Source organism: Ranitomeya variabilis, chromosome 6 (assembly GCF_051348905.1).
Source record: "Ranitomeya variabilis isolate aRanVar5 chromosome 6, aRanVar5.hap1, whole genome shotgun sequence".
NCBI lineage: Eukaryota > Metazoa > Chordata > Amphibia > Anura > Dendrobatidae > Ranitomeya > Ranitomeya variabilis.
Genome location: NC_135237.1, coordinates 339,475,147 through 339,498,312, shown reverse-complemented (window position 1 = coordinate 339,498,312; position 23,166 = coordinate 339,475,147). Strand labels below are relative to the sequence as shown.

Sequence of the window (23,166 nt, the reverse complement as noted above, 5' to 3'; positions counted from 1 at the left end):
AAGAAACTAGTGCATGATGCAATTATTTTTACTTGGATATTGTGTCCATGTCAAAAATTGTCAACTGAGCAGCCCAATTGAATATAGTCAGTCCGAAAACTATATGTATGGTGTTAGTTTATCCCACTCACAGCTCTAGAGATAAAAAATACTGTCATGTAAACGTAGCCTATGTGTTAAGTTATATAATCATTTTGTTTTTATTTTCTTATCTGACGGTAATTAAAAGTGTTAATTATCTAGGTGACAGTGTATGAATACATCTGGAAAAAAGAAACAACTAGCAAAACTTTATCACAGGCAGATGTGCAGCATTTGGAACATTACAGTTCGAAGGGTGATGAAGACAGCTCACAAGACATAACTACTCACGTAATGATTTGCACTATTCATCTGAAAGGCTATCGAGAACTTTATCGTCAGTTCCTTCGTCTACCCGATGGCGCCATTGTAGAGGTAATTCTGTTATGTCATTCATAGAAGAAGCATTTTCATGCACACGTTTTTAAATACATTAGATGCGAAGAGTGAGCCTCGTATCACAAGCGTTAAAGCCTCATCTAGTCATGCAAGTGACCAAGCTATCATTACATTATTGTATTCAGCAACAGCCAGCTACATTTCATCTTTTGAAACTGTACCATATATGACAATAATAGTGGTTTTGTATTACACCAAAACGGAACAAAAAAAAAAATATTCTAATCTTTTTGTAACCCAACTAAAAATAACTTATATAAAACAAATGTGCAAATAAATAATCTCACCACCGTGATTATAATTTTACCAAGTAAGTGTACACTACTGAAAATACATAGTCAAGACAATTCAGTCTTCATGTTCATACTAGTGTATCTCCTGGTCATAGCTTTCGATATGGGCTAGGATCATTATGTATAGCAGTTTGTTTTTTATTCAGGCTAAGGCCAGTTTCACACGTTAGTGCCACCGGTACGTGTAGTGACAGTTTTCTCACATACCGGAGACTGTGTCACGCTCCCACTCACCTCTCCGCTGGTAACCTATGATACTCACCACTCTGCGGCATCTCAGCGCGTCCCTGCTCATTTCTGGGTTTCCTCTTTGCACGGCCAGTTCTTCCTTCTTCTTGGGTTCGCGCGCACGCAGGGTTCTGTGGCTCACGCGCTTTTGTTTCTCACTGATCCTGGCCGCTCTTGCTTCTCCGCTCTGTGCTCCTGGAGGACTCTGAACCAGAAGGTATGTCACCGCCTTCCTTATCTGCCTGCCTCTTCCTCCCAGCGGTGCCTGTGGATCATTTGTGTATTACTTGTGATTCTGGCCCCACGTCCTCCGGACATCCCGTCCTCCCATCTGCTCCTGTGGCTTACTACCCTTTGTGTGCCTCCTTATCTGGTTACCCATACCTGACCTCTTCCCTTTGTTTTTCCGTACAGCTCCGCTCCTCCTGTGTCTCCGGTCCATCCCCGCTGCCTTGCCTTTGTCTCCCCAGCCAACTGTCAGTATTCCTTTCCCGTCCTGGTGTCCCTTCTCCTTTTGTTCCTGCCATCGTTTACCTTCAACAGTTGAAGGTAAACGATGGCAGGAACAAAAGGAGAAGGGACACCACATGGAGAACATTGTACACTGTCCTCCATGTGCACTGACGGCTGCTGGGGAAGCAGTGCTACTGTAAGCCGCTATTCCTCTTCGTATGGTGCTGAACGTGGCTTTCATCCATTGCGGCTTTCATCCATCAAATGAACTCTTCAACGTGGGAAAATTAGCTGGCATTTTCCCAGGCTGAAGAGTTCATCTTAGTTCATGCCCCCAGGGGGTGCAGCTTCGGTAACATCACCGCTAGTCAATGAAGCTCAGTTCCCTGCATTTCATTCATTCCCCAGTCATTTGCAGCTGGGAGTGGTCGCATTAGCAGCGCTCCCAGTTGTAAAATGAAAATGCCCCAGATAAGGATTATCTTGTGAGACTTGACTGTACGGTGGACAGGTATGGTATATTGTTGTTTTTTTTATTTTGACTTTTTTCCAGGAGATCGAGAGTTTTGCTTGGAATGACAGAAGAATAAACATGAAAAAACTGTGTGTATTGTTTTATTTCATTAAAACACTTTTCTCTTACTGTGTGTGTTTTTAACCCTTTAACAACTGTGGGATTAGTAAAGAATAGGTATCTTTTTGACACCTCTCCATTACTACGCCGGCTTAATGTCACCTTTCAATAGGAAGGTGACATTAACCCCTCATTACCCCATATGCCAATGCAACAGGGCAGTGGGAAGAACCAGACAAAGCTCCAGAATTGGTGCATCTAATATATGCACCTTTTCTGGGCAGCTGCGGGCTGCTTTTTTTAGGCTGGGGGGCCTGTATCCATGGCCCTTTACCAGTCTGAGAATAGAAGCCCGCACCTGTGAGCTTTGCCTGGTTGGTTGTAAATTATAGGGGGGACTGTTGTGAATTAGACTTTTTTGGCTCCCTCTTGTGGTCACTAGTGATATGACTCTGGGATTGTCTTTCCCTAGTTTGGCACCCACCTGGGTCGTTAGTCCAGGGGTGTTGCTATATAAACTTCCTGAATTCTCAGTCTGGTGCCTGGCAACGTTGTAATCAGTTCCTTTCTGTTTGCTCCTGTCTGCTGGTCGTGGTTCTTGCAAAATTAAGCTAAGTCCTGCTTCCTTGTTTTTTGGTTATTTGCATTGCTCTTATTTATTTGTCCAGCTTGTACTAAATGTGATTCCTGATTTTGCTGGAAGCTCTAGGGGGCTGGTATCCTCCCCCCGGGCCGTTAGACGGTTCGGGGGTTCTTGTATATCCAGCGTGGAAATTTTGATAGGGTTTTTGCTGACCGTATAAGTCATCTTACTATATTCTGCTATTAGTCAGTGGGCCTCTCTTTGCTAAATATCTAGTTCATTCTTACGTTTGTCTTTTCTTCTTACCTCACCGTTATTATTTGTTGGGGGCTTGTATCCAACTTTTGGGGTCTTTTCTCTGGAGGCAAGAAAGGTCTATCTTTTCCCTTCTAGGGTTAGTTAGTTCTCCGGCTGGCGCGAGACGTCTAGAACCAACGTAGGCACGTTCCCCGGCTGCTGCTATTTGTGGTGCTAGGATTAGTTATATGGTCAGCCCAGTTACCACTGTCCTATGAGCTGGTTTTTTGTGTTTGCAGACTTGGTAATTACTTCTGAGACGCTCTGCCATTGGGGTCATAACAGTATGCCAGGCCTAAGTTGAATGTTTAATGCATTGCAGAAGTGGGATTATAAGAAAGGAAATTCTGAGTTTTTTTTTTTCTTTCTTCCTCCCCTTTACCTCTGAGTGGCTTGTGCTTGCTGCAGACATGAATGTCCAGACCTTGATTACAAGTGTAGATCAGCTTGCTGCTCGTGTGCAGGGCATACAAAATTTTGTTACTAGTAGTCCTATGTCTGAACCTAAAATACCTATTCCTGAACTTTTCTCTGAAGACCGATTTAAGTTTAGGAATTTCAGGAATAATTGTAAATTGTTTCTGTCTCTGAGACCCCGTTCATCTGGAGACTCAGCTCAGCAAGTTAAAATTGTTATCTCTTTTTTGCGGGGCGACCCTCAGGATTGGGCTTTCTCGCTAGCGCCAGGAGATCCGGCATTGGCAAATATTGATGCGTTTTTTCTGGCGCTCGGATTGCTTTACGAGGAACCCAATCTTGAAATTCAGGCAGAAAAAGCCTTGCTGGCTATTTCTCAGGGCCAGGATGAAGCTGAAGTGTATTGCCAAAAATTTCGGAAATGGTCCGTGCTTACTCAGTGGAATGAGTGTGCTCTGGCCGCTAATTTCAGAAATGGCCTTTCAGAAGCCATTAAGAATGTGATGGTGGGTTTCTCCATTCCTACAAGTCTGAATGATTCCATGGCGCTGGCTATTCAAATTGACCGGCGTTTGCGGGAGCGCAAAGCCGCTAATCCTCAGGTGGTGTTGTCTGAACAAACACCTGATTTAATGCAATGTGGTAGAATTCAGACTAGAAATGAACGGAAAAATCATAAACGTCAGAATGGGTTGTGTTTTTACTGTGGTGATTCTACACATGTTATATCAGCATGCTCTAAACGCCTAACAAGGGTTGTTAGTCCTGTCGCCATTGGTAATTTGCAACCTAAATTTATTTTGTCTGTGACTTTAATTTGCTCATTGTCCTCCTACCCTGTTATGGCGTTTGTGGATTCAGGTGCTGCCCTGAGTCTTATGGATCTGTCATTTGCCAAGCGCTGTGGTTTTGTTCTTGAGCCGTTGGTAAATCCTATCCCTCTTAGAGGTATTGATGCTACACCATTGGCGGAAAATAAACCGCAGTTTTGGACACAGGTAACCATGTGCATGACTCCTGAACATCGGGAGGTGATTCGTTTTCTTGTGCTGCATAAAATGCATGATTTGGTCGTTTTGGGTCTGCCATGGTTACAGACCCATAATCCAGTCTTGGATTGGAAGGCAATGTCTGTGTCAAGTTGGGGCTGTCAGGGAATTCATGGTGATTCCCCCCCGGTGTCTATTGCTTCCTCTACTCCTTCGGAAGTTCCTGAGTATTTGTCTGATTATCAGGATGTATTCAGCGAGTCCAGGTCCAGTGCTCTCCCTCCTCATAGGGACTGTGACTGCGCTATAGATTTGATTCCAGGTAGTAAATTTCTTAAGGGAAGATTATTTAATCTGTCTGTACCTGAGCATACCGCAATGCGTTCGTATATCAAGGAATCTCTGGAGAAGGGGCATATCCGTCCATCCTCTTCCCCTCTTGGTGCGGGATTCTTTTTTGTGGCCAAGAAGGACGGATCTTTGAGACCTTGTATTGACTATCGGCTTCTGAATAAAATCACTGTTAAATTTCAGTATCCTTTGCCTCTGTTGTCGGACTTGTTTGCCCGGATTAAAGGTGCCAAGTGGTTCACCAAGATAGATCTTCGTGGTGCGTACAACCTTGTGCGCATTAAGCAAGGAGATGAATGGAAAACTGCATTTAATACGCCCGAAGGTCATTTTGAGTACTTGGTGATGCCATTTGGGCTCTCTAATGCTCCTTCAGTGTTTCAGTCCTTTATGCATGATATTTTCCGGTCTTATCTAGATAAATTTATGATTGTTTATCTGGATGATATTCTGTTTTTTTCTGATGATTGGGACTCGCATGTAGAGCAGGTCAGGATGGTGTTTCAGGTTTTGCGTGAGAATGCTTTGTTTGTTAAGGGCTCAAAGTGTCTCTTTGGAGTACAGAAGGTTCCCTTTTTGGGTTTTATTTTTTCCCCTTCTGCGGTGGAGATGGACCCAGTCAAGGTCCGAGCTATTCATGATTGGACTCAACCCACGTCAGTAAAGAGTCTTCAGAAGTTCTTGGGTTTTGCTAACTTCTACCGTCGTTTTATCGCTAATTTTTCTAGCGTTGTTAAACCTTTGACGGATATGACCAAGAAAGGTTCTGATGTTGCTAACTGGGCTCCTGCAGCCGTGGAAGCTTTCCAAGAGTTGAAGCGCAGGTTTACTTCGGCGCCTGTTTTGTGCCAGCCTGATGTCTCACTTCCCTTTCAGGTTGAAGTGGATGCTTCTGAGATTGGGGCAAGGGCCGTTTTGTCGCAGAGAGGCCCTGGTTGCTCTGTAATGAGACCATGTGCTTTTTTCTCTAGGAAGTTTTCGCCCGCTGAGCGGAATTATGATGTTGGCAATCGGGAGTTGTTGGCCATGAAGTGGGCATTTGAGGAGTGGCGTCATTGGCTCGAGGGTGCTAAGCATCGTGTGGTGGTCTTGACTGATCACAAAAATCTGATGTATCTCGAGTCTGCTAAACGCCTGAATCCTAGACAGGCCCGTTGGTCATTGTTTTTCTCCCGTTTTGACTTTGTGGTCTCGTATTTACCAGGTTCAAAGAATGTGAAGGCTGATGCTCTTTCAAGGAGCTTTGTGCCTGACTCTCCTGGAGTCGCAGAACCTGTTGGTATTCTTAAAGAGGGAGTAATCTTGTCAGCCATTTCTCCGGATTTGCGACGTGTGTTGCAGAGATTTCAGGCTGGTAGACCTGACTCTTGTCCACCTGACAGACTGTTTGTTCCTGATAAGTGGACCAGCAGAGTCATTTCCGAGGTTCATTCCTCGGTGTTGGCAGGGCATCCGGGAATTTTTGGCACCAGAGATTTGGTGGCTAGGTCCTTTTGGTGGCCTTCTTTGTCACGGGATGTGCGGTCATTTGTGCAGTCCTGTGGGACTTGTGCTCGAGCTAAGCCTTGCTGTTCTCGTGCCAGCGGGTTGCTCTTGCCCTTGCCTGTCCGGAAGAGGCCTTGGACACACATTTCCATGGATTTCATTTCAGATCTTCCGGTGTCTCAGGGCATGTCTGTCATCTGGGTGGTATGTGATCGCTTTTCCAAGATGGTCCATTTGGTATCTTTGCCTAAGCTGCCTTCCTCTTCCGATCTGGTTCCTTTGTTCTTTCAGAACGTGGTTCGTTTACACGGCATTCCTGAGAATATCGTGTCTGACAGAGGATCCCAGTTTGTTTCCAGGTTCTGGCGATCCTTCTGTGCTAAGATGGGCATTGATTTGTCGTTTTCGTCTGCCTTTCATCCTCAGACTAATGGACAAACGGAGCGAACTAATCAGACTCTGGAGGCTTATTTGAGGTGTTTTGTTTCTGCAGATCAGGATGATTGGGTGACCTTCTTGCCGTTGGCTGAGTTTGCCCTTAATAATCGGGCTAGTTCCGCTACTTTGGTTTCGCCATTTTTCTGCAACTCTGGTTTCCATCCTCGTTTTTCCTCGGGACATGTGGAGCCTTCTGACTGTCCTGGGGTAGATTCTGTGGTGGATAGGTTGCAGCAGATTTGGAATCATGTGGTGGATAACTTAAAGTTGTCACAGAAGAAGGCTCAGCGTTTTGCCAACCGCCGCCGTGGTGTGGGTCCCCGACTTCGTGTTGGGGATTTGGTATGGCTGTCTTCTCGATTTGTTCCTATGAAGGTCTCCTCTCCTAAATTTAAGCCTCGCTTCATCGGTCCTTACAAGATATTGGAAATCCTTAATCCCGTGTCCTTTCGCTTGGATCTTCCTGTGTCGTTTGCCATTCACAACGTGTTCCATAGGTCTTTGTTGCGGCGGTACGTTGTACCTGTGGTTCCTTCTGTTGAGCCTCCTGCTCCGGTGTTGGTTGAGGGCGAGTTGGAGTACGTGGTGGAGAAGATCTTGGATTCTCGTCTCTCCAGGCGGAGGCTTCAGTATCTGGTCAAGTGGAAGGGCTATGGTCAGGAGGATAATTCCTGGGTGGTTGCCTCTGATGTGCATGCGGCCGATTTAGTTTGTGCCTTTCACGCTGCTCATCCTGATCGCCCTGGTGGTCTTGGTGAGGGTTTGGTGACCCCTCCTTAAAGGGGGGTACTGTTGTGAATTAGACTTTTTTGGCTCCCTCTTGTGGTCACTAGTGATATGACTCTGGGATTGTCTTTCCCTAGTTTGGCACCCACCTGGGTCGTTAGTCCAGGGGTGTTGCTATATAAACTTCCTGAATTTTCAGTCTGGTGCTTGGCAACGTTGTAATCAGTTCCTTTCTGTTTGCTCCTGTCTGCTGGTCGTGGTTCTTGCAAAATTAAGCTAAGTCCTGCTTCCTTGTTTTTTGGTTATTTGCATTGCTCTTATTTATTTGTCCAGCTTGTACTAAATGTGATTCCTGATTTTGCTGGAAGCTCTAGGGGGCTGGTATCCTCCCCCCGGGCCGTTAGACGGTTCGGGGGTTCTTGTATATCCAGCGTGGAAATTTTGATAGGGTTTTTGCTGACCGTATAAGTCATCTTACTATATTCTGCTATTAGTCAGTGGGCCTCTCTTTGCTAAATATCTAGTTCATTCTTACGTTTGTCTTTTCTTCTTACCTCACCGTTATTATTTGTTGGGGGCTTGTATCCAACTTTTGGGGTCTTTTCTCTGGAGGCAAGAAAGGTCTATCTTTTCCCTTCTAGGGTTAGTTAGTTCTCCGGCTGGCGCGAGACGTCTAGAACCAATGTAGGCACGTTCCCCGGCTGCTGCTATTTGTGGTGCTAGGATTAGTTATATGGTCAGCCCAGTTACCACTGTCCTATGAGCTGTTTTTTTGTGTTTGCAGACTTGGTAATTACTTCTGAGACCCTCTGCCATTGGGGTCATAACAGGGGACCCCACGTCGGGTTTTCTTTCATTCATTCTCCCTGGCTTGTGCTGATCACCGGCCAAGCAGGGGAGAACGGATGACAGCCAGCTTCAGCACCACAAGCAGTGGACAGCGCTTACTGTAGCGCTGCTTCCCGGTGGCCATCTGTGTAGTCCTGATGCGGCACATGGGTGGCACACCGCTGTCACACGTGTGCCACACGAGCACACGGACACGGATAACTCCGGTACCATGTTCTCCGGTACCGGAATTATCTGGACGTGTCAAATCACCCTAACAAAGCGATCTATGGTATGTGCACACCAAATCTTTTTGCAGAGGAAACTCCAAGTTTTTGAGGAGTTTTGAGATTATGAGAAGTATGTGGAGAGCTGCTGCTCCAAAAACTCCTTAAAAAAACTCAGTGTGCACATAACCCTAGGGCTTTGTTCACACCAAGATTTATGAATAAATCCAAAATCAAAAAGTTTTCAAGCAGAAAACACTTCATAAAGCTTTCTTTTTCTATTAGGCTAAGTTTCTATGATGAGTATTTGATGAATTTTTGATGATGCAGATTTTCTGTAGCATTCCTGCACCCATTACCAATATTGGTTTAAATTTTTTTTCAATGCATTTTATTGTGTTTTTGACACAGTTTTTTGTCTCTTTTTGGTATCTCACATTATAAATAAAGCTGCTTTGTTTTCAATACTTCCTGGAATTTAGCTTTGACAAAACTTTATTGATATATTCATGTGCAGATTAAAGTGCATTTCCACATATGCATTTTTTACCAGCAAATTTCCTCATCTTAATCAATTTTATGGACAAAATCTGCACATAAAAGGAATTGACATGTTGCAGATACCAAAATTGCGCCTTAGGTCAGAATATGCAGCATAAAGAAGGCACAGTGGGCATGAGATTTTAATAAATCCTATCCACTTTGCTGGAATTTTGCCCAGAGAAAATATACAAACTCAGCAAAAGCTCATTGTGGGAGCATAACCTTGAGGGTATGTGCACACGCTTCGGATTTTGCTGCAGATCCGCAGCTGCGGGTCCGCAGCAGTTTCCCATGTGTTTACAGTATAATGTAAACCTATGGGAAACAAAATCCACAGTGCACATGCTGCGGAAAAAAAAGCGCGGAAACACAGCGGTTTACATTCCGCAGCATGTCAATTCTTTGTGCGGATTCCGCCGCAGGTTTACACCTGCTCCAATAGAAAACTGCAGGTGTAAACCCACAGCGGAATCCGCAATAGAAGCCGTGATAAATCCGCAGGAAAAACCTCAGCAGTTTTGCCCTGCAGATTTATCAAATCCGCTGCGGAAAATTCCGCAATGGAAGCCGCAGCGTGTGCACATGGCCTGATAGTGTGTCGTGGAGGGGGGAGTTTGGAAATGTTTTTCTTTTCCTACAGCATTTCCTGAACCTGTTTTAAATAGGTTTTGAAGCGTTTTGAAAGATTTTTTTTTCCTGAAGAATTTTTTAAAGCCTAAGGCCGGAGTCACACTAATCGTATGAAAAATCGGTCCAAGTCACCCTGTCGAGAGTCGCACTAGTGTCATGCGAGTGTAATCCGATTTTTCACACCTTGCATCCGATTTACAACCGAATGCAGTGCGATTGCTATCCAATTGCAATGCAATTTTAACATGAGCTTTTACACAGAGAATTGCTCTGTCATTTACACATCGTAAATATATGCACATAGAGTACACAGATATATAGATGTAAGTGATACAAACATATATACTGTATATACAATATATATATGTATATATTTATATATTATATATATATATATATAACATACATAGATAGAAGAAAAGCCGGCAATTCATCTCCCGTGTACTGTAAAATCACTGCAGGAGCTGATAGGATGCAAGAGATGCATTACATACAGTAAATACAAATAGAATAGGTAGATATACAGGCATCTGTATACAATTAGTACAGTGTGTGTGCAGCTTACTGTACATGTATTTAATTAATAAAATATTACTTTTTGGAAAAAAATTGAGTGGGCTCCCGCATAATTTTCATAACCAGCAGAGGGAAAGCCGATGGCTGGGGGGCCAATGTTTATAGCCTGGGAAGGGGTAATACCCATGGAGCTTCCCAGGCTATAAATATCACCTCACAACGGTATACTTAGCCTTTACTGGCTATTAAAATGGGGGACCCTAAAATAAAATGATGTAGTGTCCTCCTATAATTAATAACCAGCAAAGGATATGCAGACAGCTGCGGGCTGATATTAAAAGCCTAGGAAGGGGCCATGGATACTGTGCCCAGGCTAAAAATATCAGCTCTCAGCTGTCCCTGAAAAGGTGCATCTCTATGATGCATCAATTCTGGCACTTAGCCTCCCTATTCCCACTTGCCCTGTAGCGGTGGCAAGTGGGGTGATAGTAGGGGGCTGATGTCACCTTTGTATTGTTAGGTGATATCAAGCCCAAATGTTAGTAATGGAGAGGCATCTATAAGACGCTCTCATTACTAACCCCATAGTAACATTGTTTTAAAACACAGACACCCAGAATAAAGTATTTTAATTGAAAGAATTATACAGACTCCTTTAATAATCTTAATTAAACCACACTTACAACCTCGCCCTTGCCACCATTGCTCTTGTCATCTGCAAAAGAGTTAAAAATAAAAAAGCAACAGTATTCCTCACCTTTATGTTGCTAATCAATTTGTTCCATGACAGATCTAGCTCTGCTACATCTACAGTACAGACCAAAAGTTTGGACACACCTTCTCATTTAAAGATTTTTCTGTATTTTCATGACTATGAAAATTGTACATTCACACTAAAGGCATCAAAACTATGAATTAACACATGTGAAATTATATACTTAACAAAAAAGTGTGAAACAACTGAAATTATGTCTTATATTCTAGGTTCTTCAAAGTAGTCACCTTTTGCTTTGATGACTGCTTTGCACACTCTTGGCATTCTCTTGATGAGCTTTCTGCTCAGATACTGCCCCAGAAACTCAGTAAAATGACTCAATAACAACACACCCTTTACTTGATTTGCTATAGAAATGAGTAAGGGTATGTTTCCACTGTCAGTATTCGCTGTGGATTGGACACTGCGTACAGACTCCTTTAATAGTCTTAATTAAACCATACTTTCGATTGCGTCGATTCCATTCCTGAAAAAAAATTAGTGTAAGGATATTCTTAGGGCATTGGCACATGGGCGGCCTTATGTAGAATCTGGCACAGCTGTCAGGCGAAGTTGCTTCAAGAGAACACCAGTGTTCATTTTCCTGAGGCAACTTCACTTACAGCTGTGCGTGACGCAGCTCCACCGATGGCAGATTTCAATCTATACCATGATGTATAGAGAACGGGTAACATCCCAGTAGAAGCCAGCCAAAAAATCAATATGTCTCTACTTCTGACTGTTTCAGGGTTTCCGAACCCTAAAGTGGTTTAAAGGCCTGCTAATGAAGAGAGGAGCAGCAGTTGCAATCAGAGGCAGTTCTCAGGACTCCCAGTTCAAAAATGCTAACGTATTAATGAAAAATGTATACGCTATATATCTTAAACCAAATTTGAGACAAAGGGTAATGTAATACCGTAATTAATCTACCAGACAGGATAAAGACACTAGAAGTGCTGTTTTCTCTAGGGAAAAAAATGACAAACATAATGTTTTGTTAAGAGAGATTCTTCTGTCATGAAATCACTGAATGGTAGTAATTCAAGGTCTAAAAAAACGACTGCTTAAAGCAAGAGAACGCTTAAAACACGGGCAGTTTTGAAAAGATTGCAGCACGTATTACATTGATAAGAGTTGATTAAAGGGCATCTTACAAAATTTAGCATGTCAACTCTTGTGCCATTCTTGTTAAATGTGTGTTTGTTTCTCAAGTGTTGCTATCTACATTAATAGATAGCTGCATTTGCCATGATAACAGGTGACACAATAGGTCACATAATTAGAATTGCAATTGTAGCCCTAGGTTCCTTTGATTTTTAACTGTCCAGCCCATCTATCCTCCCTTAATAAAAACAAATTAGTTTCTTCGTATTCTTAGACTTATGCTCCGGGTTGTTTTCTCTTGGAATGGAATTGGCTGTGAACTCTGCTTTTTTAAATAGTGAATTTAATGCATTTGAATGTTTCAAAATTAATACTAGCAAAAAGTGAAATCCTCATCTTCCTCAGTAAAGGTTACAGCATTCCCAGCGACACTTTGATGGTTCAACATCTCTCAGGAAACAAGTTTATAAAGGGCAAGCGATAATGCTTCTTCACATGCACTGTACAAGTAAATTAATTTAGATTGTGTATGTCCTTAGAAATTATGGTGGCTCTTTATAAGGATAATTTCCCATTACAAACATTAAAGCTATGTCTACATAACTACTGTTTGATCAGATTTGTCCTCCCCCTCGAAAGGAGATTGTATCCCAAAAGAATGAACTGAGCTATGCATAAAAACTCTCTGTTAATACACAATGTGTTGCAAAGAGGAAAATCATAAGTTGTATATTTTTGCTGTTAAAGTATTATATTCTAAATATTCAGGAATTTTCCAAGTTGTTCTGATTCTGGTGACGTGAACAAGATGTTAGAACTTATGCACATGAACATGTAAATCTGTGCTGTAGATTTCTGAAATATGGCACTTATAGATGGCAATGTGTTAATTTAATACTGTGAATCTCAGTACCTCCAAAGCCAAACAGCAACACACATACAGTGGATATGGAAAGTATTCAGACCCCTTTAAATTTTTATCTCTTTGTTTGATTGCAGCCATTAGGTAAATTAAAAAAAGTTCAATTTTTTTCTCATTAATGTACACTCTGCACTTCATCTTGACTGAATAAAACAGAAATGTAGAAATGTTTGCAAATTTTTTAAAACCTTCCTCTAGTGTTAGGGTCGTGACCGACCCGTTTTAGGTTTTAAATGCATACAAATTCTACATACATTTGTTTATTGCATCAAGACTTTTTGACTTTTTCAGGAACTTATTTTTAAACAAAATACAATAAAATAAAACTATTTTACTAAATTGTAAAATGCTCTTAATAAAGTTATAACATTTGTGTTGTTGGGGTCAATTTCGACCCAGGTCTAATACAAGAGTAAAAAAACAATAATAAGTCCCAAAACTGAACTCATAAACACAATATAAACCAACAGCCCACAGCCAGCTCTACCTCCAATAACTTGAGTTAGGGACATGTCCAGGCATGTATGGCCAAATCAGCTTAGAGTTGGTACTTTGCAGAGTATACATCTCCAGTTTACACATGCAACAATGAGGAGAAGATTTGATGTAAGCCAAATTCTGGATTATATCTTAGATGATAATGAATCAGAGGACACACAGCAGCAAACTGATACAGATGAACAGGTTTCTGAGGAGGAAGATGATGTGGAGTATCAACCGGAAGACACAGACAGTTCTGATCAGTCTGATGAGGAGGTCACTGGTGCTGAAGCTGCTCTCGCTGAAAGATTCAAATCCAAAAGTGGCAAGATCAGTTGGAGCTCAGTACCTCCAGATGTACATGGCAGAGCTGATGCTGCAAATGTCATAAAAATGACCTCTGGGATCACAAGGTTTGCTGTGGCAAGAGTAAGTGACATCAAGACATGTTTTGATCTGTTTATGCCATTGTTAATAAAAAAAAAAGTCATTATTGCTATGACAAACCTTGAAGGAAAAAAAGTCCACTGCAACATGTGCAATGACCTTCATGATAATGTCCTGGATGCCTACATTGCTGTTCTTCTCCTTGCTGGAGTGTGCAAATCCTGCAATGAGGCCACTGATAGTCTCTGGGACGCATCGACAGGCAGGAATATTTTCCGGGCAACAATGTCACTTCAAAAGTTTCAAATGATATCAAGAGTCCTCAGATTTGACAACAGAGACACCAGAACAAAATCTGACAAACTTGCTCCCATCAGGGATGTTTGGGAGAAATGGGTGCAGCTCCTTCCACTGATGTTCAACCCAGGGCCAGAGATGACAGTAGATGAACGTTTTCTTCCTTTCCGCGGAAAATGCCCCTTCCGTCAATACATGTCAAGTAAGCCAGGCAAATACGGCATACAAATCTGTGCAGCCTGTGATGCAAAAACTAGCTATGCATGGAATCTACAGATTTACACAGGCAAGTCTGCAAGTGGCATCCTTGAAAAAAACCAAGGAAAACGTGTAGTCCTCGATATGACTACTGGACTGCAGGGTCACAACATTACTTGTGACAATTTTTCAGGGGGAAAATCATCATGGTGGGCACAGTGGAAAAAAACAAACCTGAGCTGCCCGCTGAATTGTTGCAGATGAAGGACAGGGCTCCACTTTCCTCAAAGTTTGTTTTTACAGACACCACCCCTGCTGTTTCATACTGCCCCAAAAAATAACGGAATGTGGTACTGATGTTCACACTTCACAAAGATGCAGCTGTGTCATCAGGAAGTGACAAAAAGCCCATAATCATCCTGGACTATAACAAAAACAAAGGAGGAGTGGACAACCTGGACAAGCTGACTGCCACCTACACTTGCCAGCGAATGACTAGGAGATGGCCAATGGTTGTATTTTACAACATCCTTGATGTGTCAGCATGCAATCCATTTGTGTTGTGGACCCACATTCACCAAGGATGGAATTCAAAGAAAAAAAACAAGTGGAGGATGTTTCTTGAGGAACTAGGAAGATCCCTTGTCAAGGCGCACATTGACCAAAGGGAACGAGTGCCCCGAGACCCAGCCGCTGCAGCCTTGGTCCGACAACTCCAGAGCTCAACAAGTGCTTCGTCCACACCCACAGCAACACAAAGAGCATCATCACCAGCATCCTCCTCAACCAGGCCTGCCTCAACATCAACCACAACAGCCACAACCCCAGTGAGACCACCTGATTCTAAAAGAAAGAGGTGTCAGGTCTGCCCTAGCAATAAGGACAGAAAGACAAACACATCGTGCTTCGCCTGCAAAAAATACCTCTGCAAAGAACACACAAAAAGTGTCAATTTTTGCCACACATGCATCTAAATACTAATGCATCTAAAAACTAGTACTTGATTTCTGTTGATTTGATTTGCTTGATTGATTGTTGTTTGTTTGACCTAGAAAAGCTACTTTTTATTATTATTGCTATTAATGTTAATATAATTTTCATCTTTTATTTGTATTAAAGTTCTATAAAAAAAAATCTGTTTTTTGCCTTTTTCACAAAGTAGTTAGATATGGGTCAAAATTGAGCCGTAACACCATAGATGTTACTAGAGTTAATAATATAAAATATATATATGTATTTTTTTTACATTTAAGAAATGTGTTCTAAAACCCTTCAGTAATGGTCAGGTAATATACTGTAACAAACTTTTTTAAGTTTATATTATTCTCTTGAGGTTCATTTGACAATATTTTTATATTGAAAATGAAGGGTATGCTCTCAAATAAAAGGCCAAGGGGGCCACAACAAAAATATTAAAATCAATCCTTCCATGGATGAAAAACCCTAACAAGGTGACTAAAAGGTAAGAAACAAATTGGATCATAAATAACTGTTTTTAGAGTATCCTAGGGGTGATTTAAGACACAGGTCAAAACCGACCCGTTAACATAAGAAAGAGTAACAGAAAGCTAACACTAGAGGAAGGTTAAAAAAGAAAAACTGAAATATCACATGGTCATAACGGTATTTATGGTTCCCCATACATCATTGAATCTTGATAATGTGGATTACAACATATGTATGTTTTCATTAAGTAGCTTTTTAAATACTGCAACTGTTTTTCAAAGACAATGCCATGTTTTTCCCTGCCTTTATAGATATTTGGAGATTATAGTGGTGTAAACCTTTTACCTAGTGAAGTAAACAATGCTGTTGAGGATCATGCCAACCACATCTACTCTTCAATGTGTGAAACTTCTACAGGAGACCTACAAGAGAGGAAAAAAAGTACAGACAATTGAGGTAAAATTGTATTATGATTCAAAACTATATTTCTGTCAACTTTTAGATGCTGTAATCCATCTTTTAGTTTAGGGCCTGCGATGATGTCGCGGCCTGTGATTGGTCTCGTGAGCGGTCACATGAGCGGCACGCGACCAATCACAAGCCACGACGTCATCGAATTTCTTAAACTGCTCATTCTTAGGAACGGAGGCTGCCGGTTACAATCGGTAAGGTCCAGGGGCCCCCGGACGGGTGAGTATATCCATATTTTTTATTTTAATTCTTTATTTTTTACATGAATATGGATCCGAGGGCCTGAAGGAGAGTTTCCTTTCCTTCAGACCCTGGGAACCATCCAGGATACCTTCCGATACTTGAGTCCCATTGACTTGTATTGGAATCGGGTATCGGTATCGGCGATATCTGATATTTTCCGGGTATCGGCCGATACTATCCGATACCGATACTTTCAAGTATCGGAAGGTATCGCTCAACACTACTTATCACCCCAAATCCTAAATAAAAATGTCAGCATGCCACGCATAAAACAATTTCTCACAAAGCTCCATCTGTTGAAAAATGAAAATATTAGAAAATAGTGACATATACCATTTTCTTTTTACTATTTTCCTTTCATCATTTTAGTAAAAAAAAATACAAGTTTGCCATTGTCGTAATTGTATCAAGCTGAAGAATCATGTTGCCTGCTCATTTTTACTGCGAAATGGACACCATAAAAAATGTTGAAACTGCATATTTTCTTTACCATTTCACCACACTTGGATTATTTTTCCCATTTTCCAGCATATTTTGTGTTAAAATGAATGGTTCATTCAAAACTACAACTCATCCTGAAAAACTAAGATCTTATCCAGCTATGTTAAGATAAGAAAAAAAAAACTTATGGCTCTTGGAAGATTAGGAGAAAGAACAAAAAAAGCAAAAATGATAGTTGATCTTGACAAGAAGCAGATAATCTGATCCAAGGTAGAAATGAGCAGACACGTTTGTGGCCATTGCCACCACTTTCCCAAAGCAGGCACATTTCAGTAAGAAATATTGCACAATTAAATTTAACTAAATTATTGCACAGTGGAAAGGCATAAGATGTGTAGCTGTCATTGGAGGGCAGTGGATATGGAAGCAGCATGATGGAGAATTAAGACAGGCAGATGTCTGGCAGTATAAGGCTAGCATCAAAAACCCCATCAGAAGCAGTACAGTCTAACACCATAAAACACAGTGCAAGGCCAGGAGATGTGTAACTGGCATTGCTGTAGCAGCAGTTGCATAAGCCCCTCGATCGAATAATAGGACAGGGCAGACATGGAGGTCTCTGGCAGTGTACAGTAGGTCCAGCAATAGAAGCCCAACAGCTATACAGCACAGATGATCTGAAGGAAAGGAAGTAGAAGCCCAGCTGAGCAGGTAACAGCAGAAGGGTGTAGAAGACTGGAAGTAGACAGTCAGGGAGTCAGCTGGTAAGGTCGATCTAATCAATGGTATCAGCCATTGGTGAATGAAAGACGGCAATTTTACCAAATATCATGTTTTCCACACGTGCAGCAGATAGATTGACCAAATAAAGAAATTGCCACCACCTTCCCAAAACAGGTACATTTCAGTAAGAAATATTGCACAATTAAATTTACAATGTGAATGCCATGCAGGACCGCGCTGCCCTATTGGACGGTCGGCTCACGCTCACAGCGCAGAATTTGAGCAGAATGTCATTTGCATATAGCATCCAATTCTCTTTCATGAGAAAACCATCCGATGCTTCTCGCCAGTGTGATCGAGCCATCAAGAAGAGTTAGTCCACCTGTCCAATCTGGATGACATAACAACAAATGCCAGGCAGTAGTTAAACATCCTACATTTTAGTTGAGGATTATGTGGTTGCCAAAATTAAAACAGGTATGCAAAAAGTAAAAAGTGTGTGTAATGTTTCCCAAAACTTTTTTTTTTAAATACTATTTCCCCCATTCAAAAAAATTTAACCAAGATTGCAAAATTAGTTGGTAGGTACCTGCATGGAAAGGAACTTGCGGCAACAGACAGTAGTAATTTGTGGCACCTACACATTGCACTAATTGTTTTAGTAAATCAGTTCTGCAAAAAACTTTTTTTTAAAACATATTTTGGCTTAAATTATTCCCCTTACTTGACAAAAATCATGTAAAAAAACTATGTCGTACGTTGGTATAAACAAGGAATGTATGTTGCGGCAACAGCCAGCTGTATTGTTGCAGCGCACACATTTGTACCTTACAATAGTCTAAGCTGGATTCATAAAATAGTTATGCAAGAACTATTTTTTTTGTTTAAATTCTCTATACCATACCATAACTTTAAGAATCCTAAAAAACTATGTTGCCTTATTTTTTTAATAAAGAAAAATAAAGAAATAACAGCCACGGAAACCAGAAGCAACCTAGCAAAAAAGGAGAAGACAAGAAAAATTAGGTAGTTCCCCATCGCAAGGAAGCACCTGCAACAAGCTGCTCTAAATGGGTAGCATGTGCATGGCTAATATAGGCCTGTTACAATAGGGAAGTGTGTAGAAATAGCATTTACATTTCAGTAATACGGACATTTTTCTTGCCCTTCCCACAAGCCACACTTTCTATGAAACAAGACTTATTTTCAGTATTTTTTGCAGCAAAATAAGGACAGAGGTGTATTAAACTGCCTTACAGTGTGTGAAGAATAAAAATAGAATGTTGTTATTAATCTCTTCAGCACCGAGTCTGTTTTCACCTTCCTGACCGGGCCAAATTTTACAATTCTGACCAGTAAAAACTTATGTGGTAAAACCTCTGGAACGCTTCAACATATCCCAGTGATTCTGAGATTAATATTTTTGGGAAAGGTTGTGCTTCATGTTAATAGTAAATTTTTGTTGATGTGATTTGCGTTTATTGATGAAAATATAAAAAAAATTAAAAAATTGAAAACGTAGCATTGTGGATAATAAATAACATATACCACATTTCTACTTTACATCAGCATCATTTTTTAAATATTTTTTTGGGGGGCTAGGAAGTTAGAAGGGTTAAAAGTTAATGAGTAGTGTTGAGCATTCCGATACTGCAAGTATCGGGTATCGGCCGATACTTGCTGTATCAGAATTCCGATACCGAGATCCGATATTTTTGTGATATCGGGTATCGGTATCGAAACAACATTAATGTAAAAATGTGTAAAAGAGAGAATTAAAATAAAAAATATTGCTATACTCACCTCTCCGACGCAGCCTGCACCTTACCGAGGGAAGCGGCAGCGTTCTTTGTTTAAAATTTGTGCTTTTCTTTCCTTTACGTGAGTCCCGGCTTGTGATTGGTTGCGTGCCGCCCATGTGACCGGGACGCAACCAATCACAGCAAGCCGTGACGTAATTTCAGGTCCTTCAGGATTTTAAAATTACGTTCCGGCGTTGTGATTGGTTGCGTCGCAGTCACATGGGCGACGCAACCAATCACAGCAAGCCGTGACGTAATTTCAGGTCCTTAAGGATTTTAAAATTACATCCCGGCTTTGTGATTGGTTGCGTCGCAGTCACATGGGAGACGCAACCAATCACAAGCCGTGACATCACGGGAGGCTGGACACGCGCGCATTTTAAAATGGGCGCGTGTCCAGCCTCCCGTGACGTCCCGGCTTGTGATTGGTTGCGCCGCGATCAACCAATCACAAGCCGGGAGGCTGGACACACGCGCATTTTAAAATTTTAAAATGCGCGCGTGTCCAGCCTCCCGGCTTGTGATTGGTTGACCGCGGCACAACCAATCACAAGCCGGGACGTCACGGGAGGCTGGACACGCGCCCATTTTAAAAAGCGCGCGTGTCCAGCCTCCCGTGACGTCACGGCTTGTGATTGGTTAATGGCGGCCATGTTGCCGGGACGCGGACCAATCACAGCAAGCCGTGACGTAATTTCGTCACGGCTTGCTGTGATTGGTCCGCGTCCCGGCAACATGGCGCCGTGACCAATCATAAGCCGGGACGTCACTGGAGGCTGGACACGCGCGCTTTTTAAAATTTTAAAATGCGCGCGTGTCCAGCCTCCCGGCTTGTGATTGGTTGCGCCGCGATCAACCAATCACAAGCCGGGAGGCTGGACACGCGCGCATTTTAAAATTTTAAAATGCGCGCGTGTCCAGCCTCCCGGCTTGTGATTGGTTGACCGTGGCGCAACCAATCACAAGCCGGGACGTCACGGGAGGCTGGACACGCGCCCATTTTAAAAAGCGCGCGTGTCCAGCCTCCCGTGACGTCACGGCTTGTGATTGGTTAATGGCGGCCATGTTGCCGGGACGCGGACCAATCACAGCAAGCCGTGACGAAATTACGTCACGGCTTGCTGTGATTGGTCCGCGTCCCGGCAACATGGCCGCCATTAACCAATCACAGCAAGCCGTGACGTAATTTCGTCACAGCTTGCTGTGATTGGTCTGCGTCCCGGCAACATGGCCGCCCTGACCAATCACAAGCCGGGACTTCACGTAACCAAGTAAAAGCGCGAATTTTAAACAAACAACGCTGCCGGTTCCCTCGCTGAGGTCCAGGCTGCGTCGGACAGGTGAGTATAGCGATATTTTTTATTTTAATTCTTTCTTTTACACATTTATATGGATCCCAGGGCCTGAAGGAGAGTTTCCTCTCCTTCAGACCCTGGGAACCATCAGGAATACCGTCCGATACTTGAGTCCCATTGACTTGTATTGGTATCGGGTATCGGTATCGGATTGGATCCGAAACTTTGCCGGTATCGGCCGATACTTTCCGATACCGATACTTTCAAGTATCGGACGGTATCGCTCAACACTATTAATGAGTAATTTCTCTTTTTTTCCAACAAAATTACAAAGCCACCTTTTTTATTTAGAGACCACATCACATTTGAAGTGTCTTTGAGGGGCCTATGAGACAAACTGCTCAAAAGTGACATCAATTTAAAAACTTCACTCCTCAAAGTACTGAAAACCACATTTAAGAAGTTTATTAACTCTTTATGTGCTCCACAGCAATTAAAACAATGTTCAAGGGAAAAAATTAAAATTATACTTTTTCCCACAAAAATCTTGCTTTAGGGACATTTTTTTCATTTTTTCAAGGACAGGTAGAGAAATGTACCAGACAATTTATTGTGCAATTGCTCCTGAGTACACAAATTCCCCACATTTGTGTGAAAACTACTGTTTGGGTGGACCACAGGTCTCAGAAGTGAAAGAATACCAATTGATTTCAGGAGAGCAATTTTAGCGAAAATAGATTGTGGATGCTATGTCGCGTGTCAAGAGCCCCTGACATGCCAAAACAGCAGAAACTACCACAAGGGACACCATTTTGGAAACTGCACCTCTATAGAAATTCATCTTGGGGTGTAGTGAGCATTTTAAACCTACAGACAATTCACATTGGGCTGAGTAAATGGAAAATTACCATTTTTTCTACTAAAATGTTGCTTTAGCCCCAAGTTTTTAATTTTCAAAAGGGATAATAGGAGAAGATGATTGGTACAATTTGTTAAACAATTTCTCCTGAGTACACCGATATCACATATGTGGTCAAAAACTATTTTTGTGGCTCAGTGCAAGCTCAGAAAAGAAGTTAGGTTTTACTAGAATGGTTTGAGGGTGCCATGTCACATTGGAAGAGCCGCTGAGGTGCCAGAACACCCCAATAGTCAACCCATTTTACAAACCACACCTAATGAATTCGTCTAAGTGTGTGTCAAAAACTTTTATACTATTGGGTAGTGAAGAAAAAATTGCTACATTTTTACAACAATTTTCTTTTAGCCTCAGATTTGACATTTTTCACATGGGGAAATAGGTAAAAATTGCATCAAAATTTGTGACACAATTTTTATTGAACCTGGCAATACCCCATATGTGCCTGAACAGTACTGCTTAGCCACATGGCGAGACTCAGGAGGGAATGAGCACTATTTGACTCTTGGAGAACAAATTATGATAAAATAGTTTGCAGACTCCATATAGAGCCCCTAATTGAAAGAAGAGAAGAATCCCCCCTCAAGTGTCTCCATGTTGGAAATTACACCCATCTTGTAAAAGAGAAGAATTTTACTCGATGGGTATTTTCCAGAAGCAAGCAATCATGGATGTTATGCTCAGCTCTTGTTTCTGGAGACATGCACCCAAAAAATTAAGCAGGCTCTCATCTCTAAAGAAATGCCAAACATGTGGATGCTAAATGTGGTTTAGGCACACTGAGGCTTAGAGGGGAGGGGGGGCATTTCCAGAGCCTTTGTGCTACCAATAACATAGATTCCCCTATATTTCCATTGCCACATGAATGACCTAAATGGAGACTTGAATTTGAAGCTTTTACTGGGAACATTTTGCACAACACTTTGGATGACATTTATTTTGCGCTCTGTGCTAAGCATTTACAGTGGCCTACAAAAAGTATTCACCCCATGGCTTTTCACCTATTTTGTTACACAGCCTGTGTTTAAATATTTTTATAATCCTCTGTTTGTGATGCATAAGCACTAGTGAATGGTGGACTCGTGGATGTTCGGATTTGTCGGGCTAGACCGAACATTTTAAAAAAGTTTGGTTAGGGTATCAAAATGGTACCTGAACTCAAATCCAAACCTGGACCTCATTCAAATGAATGGAGGACCCGAACATCCGGTGTTTCCACCCTGCCATCTGTGTGACAGCACTGGAAGCCCCGACTATGATTGGTGGTAAGTTCATTACAGCCAGTCAGAGTGCTTCAGAGTGCTGTGGTTCCCACGCTGTCAAGCAGATGACAGCATGTGAGCCAGCAGCTCTGAACAACAGTAAAATGGTTACCACTGGTCACAGGTGTCAGCTAATGAGAGTAATGCTCTAATCATCGAACGCCTGGTCTCGCTGATAGTAGCAAGATAGCATGCGCTGAAGAGAGTATTCACTAGCTGAATATTTAGGAAGAACAAGAAACATGCCAGGGATAACCATAAAAAAATAACAATACATTATTAGTACAAAAAGAACCACACCAAATACCATAAAAACAACCAAAATGTCAAAGACACATGGTACAGCAAACTACAATAAAGTTGA

At 41.9% G+C, this 23,166-nt stretch overlaps 1 protein-coding gene across 2 annotated transcripts in view; it reads left to right on the top strand.

Moving 5' to 3' along the window:
* LOC143782428 (uncharacterized) overlaps window positions 1–23,166 on the top strand; it is a 150,625-nt gene that overhangs the window by 122,347 nt on the left and 5,112 nt on the right. For both annotated transcript variants that reach the window (XM_077269844.1, XM_077269845.1), the window contains exons 5-6: window positions 244–456; window positions 15,958–16,102. In XM_077269844.1, the coding sequence (XP_077125959.1) occupies window positions 244–456; window positions 15,958–16,101 (357 nt within the window). In that variant the 3' untranslated portion in view covers window position 16,102. The remainder of the gene's footprint in view (window positions 1–243; window positions 457–15,957; window positions 16,103–23,166) is intronic.